This window comes from Amaranthus tricolor, chromosome 11, assembly GCF_026212465.1.
Source record: "Amaranthus tricolor cultivar Red isolate AtriRed21 chromosome 11, ASM2621246v1, whole genome shotgun sequence".
Taxonomy (NCBI): Eukaryota; Viridiplantae; Streptophyta; class Magnoliopsida; order Caryophyllales; family Amaranthaceae; genus Amaranthus; species Amaranthus tricolor.
The window spans coordinates 22,031,647-22,041,913 of NC_080057.1; the positions used below are offsets into that span (position 1 = coordinate 22,031,647).

The 10,267-nt window shown below is 33.6% G+C and overlaps 1 protein-coding gene across 1 annotated transcript; it reads right to left on the reverse strand.

The window, feature by feature from the left end:
• Positions 1-337: 337 nt before the first annotated feature.
• On the reverse strand, positions 338-7,548 carry LOC130827919 (peroxisome biogenesis protein 16). Its single transcript, XM_057693821.1, has 8 exons — positions 7,113-7,548; positions 3,259-3,316; positions 2,903-3,116; positions 2,227-2,501; positions 1,749-2,020; positions 1,586-1,653; positions 1,434-1,495; positions 338-906 (listed from the first exon to the last, which is right to left on the reverse strand). Exons 1-8 carry the CDS (start codon positions 7,179-7,181, stop codon positions 845-847), a joined length of 1,080 nt encoding a protein of 359 aa, XP_057549804.1. The 5' UTR covers positions 7,182-7,548; the 3' UTR covers positions 338-844.
• Positions 7,549-10,267: the final 2,719 nt, after the last annotated feature.

Genomic DNA, 10,267 nt, shown 5'->3' on the forward strand with positions numbered 1-10,267 from the left:
CGTCTCTCAAAGAGACAGTCTCTCAAGAGACTAGCTATAAGAAAAAAATAATCTGAACGGTCACTCTTTATACTCTTTATTGAGATTTGGGAATATGAAACATCAAGAGAAAAAGTTGATGAAATTTCTAAGGTTGTGTTTGAAAATAAGTAATTTTTTTTAATTTTAAATTTTAATTTAAAAATTATAAGGAAGAATTTGAGAATGACAAGATTTGAAAAGTCATTCTCAACTTTAAATACTTTTAAAACTTAAAATACTTTTAAAACAATGGTGGACTTGATTCAAATTCAAAATTGAATTTTATTGATTTATTAGACATTAAATTTGAACTAATTACAAATTTTCAATGAAATTATTGTTTCCAAACATAGCATAAAAGAAAATAAGTTCGTAAGTATTTAATTAAAATTTAGAAGGGCTGGAATGAACATTTGGTATGGAAAAGTTTTTAATTATGGTCCTTCAACGGAATCCAATAGGCATTTAGCTAAATATCGGCCTCTTGTGATCATAGCACAAAAACAAAGTTGCACCACCATATAATAAAGATTTTTGAGTTTACCGCTATTAAAATATTAGATGAACTGACGTGAAATCACATGTATTGAACACAGGATTTGTTTCGCGACCGTTGCTACGATAGTGACCGAAACCATATTTTTGCACTGTGATGGATATAACTCAAAAGAACATGCTTCCAAGATCCAAGATGTTGTCAATCCAAAAATAAGAAGCAGGTAAAAGAAGAACTTTCTTACAAGAGGGGGAAAATGTTAATGATACATAAACAAGTTTTAAAATGTGATAGAAACACAAGCAACCTTCATCTTCAACACTATCACTATGATCCGGACATGTAAGTGTACCGTGTCTGTGCTCCGAAAATAAGCTCGACTAATTTTTCTGCAAGTAGAAAATTATAACGCATATTAGACCAGAGGAGAATCAAGGCCTGGACCTGTCTAGGCTATGGCCTGGATCAGTTGATTTAAAACCTATTAATTGAATTGTATAACATATATAGTAACATAGAAAAATGCTAATCGAGTTGATTTGGCATTTATGCAGAGATGAATGTTCAGCCTACCTTATACTAGTATTGTTCATTCGCCCCGATAAGTCACTCAAAGCATAACTTTTGCAATTTCTAGATGTCACCATTGCTTATTAGGGTATATTCTTCTGAACTACTTAGCATTCCTTAATAGGTAAAAATTATCCCGAACTCTATGACATGGTTCACTTACTTTTACTACGTATAAGAAAACCGAAGCATAAACTATACTTTGATTTTAGGATATGAAAATCTTCATCAAAAATCCAAAGTACCTCCAAGAGTATATTTTTTCAAGTGAACGTAAATTTCCGACGGTGAAATTGTATGATAAGTGGAGGATGGAACAAAAAATGAAAATCATTTCGTATCGCACCTGTAAGTAATCCAATAACAGGAACAGGTTCCAACGCCTTCTGTGTACTTTCAAGTCTTTGCCTGAGAACATAAGCAAACACAAACAGCTTAAATATTTTTATTTTCCGCGTAAATTCAAAACCACTATAGAGAATCAATTAAACTCTCAACCTTGTATACTTGCAAAAGAACGGATCTCGCATAATATACAGCGCCCACAACACCTTCCGCCTTCGTAACTGCATTTGAACAACCAAACAATATTCAAAACAAAAAAATATTAACCCCAACGATAACGAGTGTGAGTATGTTCAAATAAAGCATAAGTGATGACCTCGTCCTTTTCTTCTACCGAAAGATGAATCTCTTTCAGCACGTTTGTCCACTCCTTCGACTTTGTTGCTTGTGCGGTAGCACTCAGACTAACCAGGTCCACTGCTAATGAAATAAACCATGGTATCCATGACCGTGACCCATATTTTCTAATAAACAATACATAAATGAGCGGCCTCAAGATAAATAGCGTCTCCCCCATCAGAAACAGCCCTCCACGTAGACCCTTCTCGGACAATATTGAAGAAAGTGTTGGTCTTTTTAACACCAGATCTGTAGAAACACAACAATGGATTTATTGCTTAATTTTCCAAAAACCAACTGATTATAACCCAATTCAAAGCTCCGGGTCAATGTAACATGATTCGCTAATCGCCTTGCGAATCGTGAAAAACAAATTATGGTCGGTTTTAGGCTATTTTTGAAACATTTCGAGCAAATCGCGATTTCAAAAGGCAAACTAACTAGCGAGTAATTACCCTGAGTGTCCATAACTGTTTCTGAATGTTCAGTCCTTCTAAGCCATGTTGGATCATGCACCATCCTTGCATTTTCTCCAAACCTACTTAATGCGGCAAGTGCCTTCCCTTCACGATTCCAAGGGTTCTGTGCATAATGATTGTTGAAGTATCCAGGCCTTTGATTTCCACCAGGTTTTGGCTGATCTCCAGGTCTATCCACGTTTGGAGTTTCACCCCCATGCAAAAGCATCTTATAACCATTATCCCGAAACAACGCTAACCTCAGCAAGGCCCTGAAGTAAGTGGCACACAAAATAACAACCATATGTTACAAAACTAGCCGAGGGTCATTCTCTTATGATAAGGGTATGGCATACCATCATCCAACCTCTCCAGACCCTGATCATATGAGCAGGCTATGTTACTCAGACTATTCATTTTGCTTCACGTACCCATGTCCGATCCTTGATACTCGGACATTGGTATGGCACTTAGACTCTTCATTTTTAGGCGTAAATTAAAATATTTAGACGTATCCGATACTTAGACACGTACCAGTATCTAGCATCGGTAACCGAGACCAAGTAACATAGTGAGCAAGATATAATGGGGGCGATGATGATGATGACGATGATTTTTCAAAATCAGCAGGAATAAGCATTTACCAGAGAGTAAACGCTAAATGTAAACTTACTTAGAGGCTTCTGTAATTAAGATAAAGTTCCACTTTTTGTCATCACCATACAACTGTTGCGCCACAACTTCAACCAATGTCTCTATTTCCTTCAAAGCAGATACACACAACGAAAAAGGAAAGGAAGATGATAATGTAGGCACTTGCCACTGTGTTGGCGCCGTCTCAATTATGTATTCGTTGATTGCTGTAATAATTCCCAAAATCGAAGTGACTGTATAAAATTCAATAAAAACGGTTGTTAGGTGCCACTTGATATAATCTTGGAAAAAGATGGCTTGTGAATAAAAAATGCAAAAAAAGCAATTGGCAAAGCTAGCGAGAAGAACTTATAAGGTACCAAAGTTTCACAAAACCTGCTTCTGGCCCGATTTCTGATTCAGAAAAGCGCTCTGGAAGAAGCCATGTCAATCCCTAGACAAGAATGAAAAACAAAATGTCAAACAGACGATCAACCACAGTATTTCGGTATAACTTGTGCTCAATTATTAACCATGTTGATATGTAGTTATCTACAAAACACCAAAGAGTAGGAAGGAGTGGTATTAGTCTCGTAATGCAGAAAAAATCATTTAGGTAAACTAATGACTCATCATAGCTAAAAAGAACAGAAAGGAATAACTTAATATATTACCAGTATTGGTTGCAACGACAGGGCCAGAAAAAATAGATGTTCCTCATATAGTGAATATGAAGCAATGTTGTCGTTTATACTCTAAGAAGTGTATATAAGGAAATAGTGCACTCAATTAAAAGTTCCCAAAAGGAACAAGGGTGCACTTAAAACAAGCGGAGCATCGTAGCTAAAAGACCAGAGATGAACAACTTGATATACACCAGTATTGGAAGCGACAACCATAGTGTAAAAATGTGGTAACGGTTGCGATCACAGTAACAGAACGGTGATATGGTAACGGGAGTGATTCGATTATCATAACGCCTAAATATTGGTCAAAACAATAAAATATCCCTTGATACGACCCAAAACGCAGTTTTTTTTACACTTTTACATGCAGAAAATATCAACTTGTTTTTTAAAACCTTTATGACGCAGACGATATCATGCGTTGCGGCCTTGTTTTTACTCTATGGTGACAACAGGGGCAGAAAAAATAGATGTTCCACATATGGTGAATATGAGGTAATCTCACTAATCTGGTGATTTATACTCCAAGAAGTGTATAAATAAGGAAATAGTGCACTCAATTAAAAGTTCCCAAAAAGAACAATTGTGCACTTATTCAAGCGGAGGAAGTAAGACACGTCCACTAGACATACATGAGTTATAAAGTTGGGGGGACTACCCAACATAAGTGAACTACCAGATTAAAATTTTGTTCTATATATGAAATAGGAAAAAAAATCCAAAGTGAGATACATAAAGATGAATGATCTTAGCACTTAAGAAAGACAGAGAATGTAGAAGTGACCAATATGAAGTATGAACTCGAACAATCAGTCATTTGTATTTCTAGGCATTAATCGTTGTTTTATTGATTTAGAAAGAAAGTAATCACGGAGGAGTTTAATTTGGGATTAACCAAAAATACTTCTTTTCAACACCATATGAGGCCGTAGATAAAGACTAGAAACACCGGATCCCCCTCCTGTTTCACTATAGCAGTTTTGAATTAAATCCCTTAAGCGCAACTATCATATCACTCAACAGTAGTCGACCATTCTGGATGAGCATCTAGGACTCAATGTTGCTTGTCAAAAGCCAAGAAGAATAAATGGGCTATGAAGGAGATTATCTACTGCCTGGTTACTTCCACCTACAACACTAAATTCAGTTAATAAGATTTTTTGATAATGCCAAAGTCTTAATCCCAAAAAAATGGAGTCATCTACATGACGTCACTAACAGAGATGTTACTTAATTCGGCCCTACATAATACTAATTGACTACAAAGAGAATCAATTCCAAATCATTTACATATATTTTTCTCTTCCATTCATTCTTACCTATTGTCATTTGCTCATGTAAATCTTAAATTATTTTAAGGTAAAAAAAAAAAAAAAAAAAAACACTAATCAAATATGTTTCTTTCGTGCATACATCTTCTAGGATTGCTCTACATCATGGCATGTGAGTGTGGTATAACTTGCCGCCTTAGAATCACTTAGCTCAAGAATATCGTATAAAAGTGTGTCTTGTATAGAGGATCACTCCCTCCACTTGAACTCACTCGTCATATGATGGACCATAGCGCAAAAACGTTCACGATCATGTTAACAGACACTATGAAGCGGCAATAGAAGTGATGTGGCTACCATAACGCTAAATACCAGCCCCAAAGCATGAGATACCCCTTGAAGTGGCTCAAAACACATTTTTTACACCTTTACAATGCAAAAAGTTTTTTTTGAGATACTTCAAAACGGAGCCCATCTAATGTGATGCGTCCTTATTTTTACACTATGAAGTGGACTACTCACACTCTAGCAATTGGACAATAACTCTTTACGATTTCCCTCACCCTAAAACTTATTGGTTTTGTTAATTTTATGGCTTTACTCACCAAAAGAAACATATAGCTTGAACACCAGCTATAAACTTTAATTTATTTCAGCTTGTTTTGTAAATACAGCCTTGAGATGATCTAGTTATAGTTAACAATGCCTATTATAAACTAAAAAGAGCGTCATAGAAGTACTACACTTATGTTCTATTGAAATAGTACATAAAATCTAACTCTAACTCTAACTAAATGTCATTATAATTTAATTAGAACAACTGAAGTCCTAAATGACTAGAATACTCTTAATAATCTAATTAAATCATCATACGGTAACTTGATAGCTAAATCATCCCTAAATCATCCGCAAACTCCAAAAGTTTGCCCGCACATCAAGCAACCTTCTCAAATGTTCCCTATTCCAACGATGATCTCGTTGTTCCCTGATCAAATACTCTAATTGCATTATAAAACATGTCCAAAAATCAAACCATCAACAATCACAAAATTTAACGTCGAGTTCTTGCACCTTCATAAAAATGGTGCATACTTCCCAAATCAGGAAAAATATTTTTTCAAATTTTGCAGAAGAAAATAACAACAAAATGAACCAATCTACCGCTGAGGGCATGACCATGAATTTGAATTCTTGTAGTACTGCACAAATATTCATACCTTCAATGATGTATTTGAGTGATTCTAGCATATAATTTTCGACAATTTCATCAAATTTGTTGTCAAACAGTGGAAAATCAAGAAGAAATCTTGGCAGATTAAACAATGTAGCAAAACACGGTAAACACCTACTCCACCGTTGAGATTTAATATCAGCGACAGATTGAAAAAGTCAAAACACATTCATCTTGGACAACTTCAATCAGCTCACTCGTATCTTCTTAAACAAATTCCTTACAAGCTGCTCATGAACAACATTTACCATTGTTGAAATATGGTAAATAAGTAATCCAATTTAATACGTAGAATAAACCCGACGAAGATGCTCTTAGCATTGTTGCAAAATATCCAACAATAAGTTTCCTTAGTAGACTAGAATTTCTTGGTCATGTGAACTCACACAATTCAAGCCTATTGAACTAGATTATAGCTGCTCATCGAATTTTCCTTACCAAACTAAAACACCCAAGACCCAACAGTTGATTCACGCGAGTAAACTTTATCAATACAAACCCAATTACGTTTGTTTCTTATCTTACCTCAAACAATAGAAACGTTGCCATGTTGAGCACTTTTCAACATACCTCATTAACAACATCAAATCTATTCATTATTCAAGACACACATGAGATCTATATAACAAGATATATCAATCAAAATCCAAAGAGGTCATTGAGCACTTTTCTAATCAATATCCCTTTGTCCCCTAGAAATTGCTACAAATAGTCACATTTTGCTCAGGGAAATCTCACTTCTACCAGCAAAATTAAAGGGATGGAGGGTCATTGAGCACTTTTCTAATCAATACCCCTTTGTCCCCTTGAAATTGCTACTAATAGTCACATTTTGCGCAGGGAAATCTCACTTCTACCAGCAAAATCAAAGGGATGAAAGGAATCACTCTAATAAACTTGGGTTTCTTTCAACTCAGATAATTCCTCTTTTCTGCTACACAGCTTAAAAGATGTACAACCCAAAACACAAAAATTCCAAATTGAATTGAATTATCCATAATTAAGCACAAAATACACAAAATTAAGAGGATTAAAAGAAGCGGAAATAGGAAAGAGACTTACATTAGCAAGAGAATCCAATGAGTGAACATAATCCTTGTTTTGCAAAACCCAATTCTTGTAAGCCTCCATTTATAACAAAATTGACAATCAAAAAATTATCCCACAAATTTTGAGATAAAAATTGAATTCCCCAGTCAAGTATTGAAACCAAAGTCTAGCTCACTGAGTCACCCACCTTCAGTCACTCCCAAATTTCAACCTTTGATATGAATTCCACTTTAATACTCCTAATTCCTAATTACCCACAAACTGTTAATACTCCTAATGGCTAATTCCTAATATGGGGTTTTGACTTTTGAGTATTGTGAATTTGTAAGAGGGAGGATTTATTAATGAAAGATGAGCGAAAGTGAAAATAAGAATGACGACTGACGAGCACTCCTATGAATCAGTTAGTAGCATTCTTTGTTTACTGATAAGTCAAAGTATTTCAATAGAAATAACTTTTAAAATATGGATTATCTGCAAAATAATCCATTTAATATTAGAATTTAGAAATAAAGTGGATCATTCACAAGTAGGGATGGGCATGAGTTGGATTTGGGTCGGAACCAGCTAAATCGAGGTTCAGACCCAAATTTTTTATTAGACCCAGATTTGGACCCAAATTCGTAGGTGTCTGAAAATTTTGGACCTGAACCTAGATTTGGGTCCAAAACAATTTTTTTTTTCCAAAAATTTTATTAAACATATATTATGAAGTACAATTTTCGACCATTCGCATAAAATTATATAAACATTTTTTACTAACGAGGATTTTCTAATACTTTATACTAATTGAGCGAAATATATAAAGTTTTCCAACATTTAAGTTTTTATAACGAAATATTTTATCAAGTCTTTAATTTTTAAAGTGTAGATACAATAACCACATTTTAAATTACATGAATCGACAAAGTTCAAAATCACGTAGTGTTCTAATATATAACAAAATTTCAAATCAAACAATTAAATGCGCATGATAGCTAATATAACTTTTTTTTTAAAAATGTAAATGGGTTCATGGGTCGGATCTGGGTCTCAAACATGTAGACCCAGACTCGGACCCGGACTCCAAGGTCATGGACATAGATCTGACTCGGATCTATAGGTTTCAAAAATAGGTAGACCCAGACCTTTAAGGGTCAGGTCGGATCGGGTCTAGACCCTTAGGATCCAAGACCCATGTCCATCCCTATTCACAAGGGTTGCTATTTTATAGATGTGTCTTGTTTATGTATTTTATTTTCCTTATCATAAAATATAGAAATTTTACTAATAATTCATCCTACTCATACATATAACTTTAATTAAAATGGTAGAAATTAAGGGAAAATTGATATAGTAATTTTTATATATTTGTAAAACATCGTTACATTTCTTAGCTCATTTGTGTTGCATAAGAGAAAAAATTTTAGTAATATATGAAACGCAATAATTAAGATTTGTAAAATTAATGCAATTTATTATCCAATCAGACACAAGATGCTCTACTTTAATTCTAGAGATGTGACCAAGGTATTTGTGTTATAAGGTTCTTGATTGTGTATGGTTTAGTGCCACAAGATAAGACATTTCATATTTTCTAAATATAAAATTATATGTTATAAACATTAAAAAAAGATTTAGTTCCAACCACATTTGAATTAAAAGACGTTATCTGAAAATTTCCAAAAGAACAACAATATCCTAATTTGTTCAAATAAGAATCAAATATTAATTTTCGTCAAAAATAAGGTACAAATGTTTCTTTTAAATCCAAACATATATCAAATGATCATAATTATAATCTAATATATGATGTAGTTTCAACTTCCATTGCTTTTTCGTTGCCCACATAGATGAATCTTTCAGCATTAGTTGGCTTGCAATGGCTCAAACAACTCTACATGAAAACACTAATTAAGATGTTGTGTTAGAGTCTAACCACCAAGTTGAAACAACCCAAACCAACGTAAACAATATAATAATATTGTCTACAAAGTATAACGGAAGACTTATAGAAGTCGGGGTTGAATCCAACCTGTAGCTCGATAGCCGCAGCAAATCAATATCAGAGTATTTAAAACTTTTTACATAATTAAGTGAATATTATTTACAAAACATTATAAAATCATTACAATTTAATTATACAAATATCTAATTTACATTTGTATTTCAAACAGAAGTCCTCGCCTAGCACATAACACACAATACAAGTAGGTATCGTCTCCACATCAAAGCTAACCCGAAAAGGGATCTACCCTTTTAAGGGATAGGCCCCATCAAAGACTATCAACACATGAATTGTTGAGTAATCCAACAAACTTTACATTTATATCCAAATCATTAACACATCTCCAATCAAATTCCTTGTTCAATTGGTAACTTATAAATATTATTTTATCCAAATCCAAACTCTTTTAAAAGACCGTTTGATATCGACATAAATACAGCTATGAACCTTTAGTTCATAACGAATCAAAATACGACTATAACTTTACAAGTTAATAGCGAAATCAAAATACGGCTATTACTTTATAAGTCAATAGCGAAACAATACGGCAAATGAAACATATGCTTTCATTGCGAAACACACAAAATTTATATACCAAACATATTTATTCAAAACTCATTAAAAACAATAATGTAACAACAGTTTAAAACATGGGAATATATGGACTGTCAGGAAGTAGGCTTGATCTAAATCCTGAGAACACGGGTGATCGTCATCACCGAAAATACGGTTCTTGCAAGAATGAAAAGGGATCAGGGACTCGAGACCGATCAGAATAACCATTACCTATTATCAATCTATAGGCTTTCACAATAATCCGAATATAAATATCTGTTGCCAATTCCCAAAATCGGACATTTTTCAATGTTGAATATTTTATTATAAAACAAAACAAGAATTCACTTGATTTTCTTTGAAATAACAATCATTACTTAAAATATAAATCAAATAATTATCAACCATCAACATATAAGAACTTGAGTTACTATCAATGGAGTTTAACTAATTTTACACCAATTGTAAATCCCAATATCCAACTTATATCCTATCCAAATAATATCAACTAATCAAATACCCAATTGATACTTATGTTCCTAAATTTGATACTTAAACCAAACCCATAATAATCAATTAAGAATCATAACTCAGCAATAACAATCAATAAAGAAAGAATAATAAC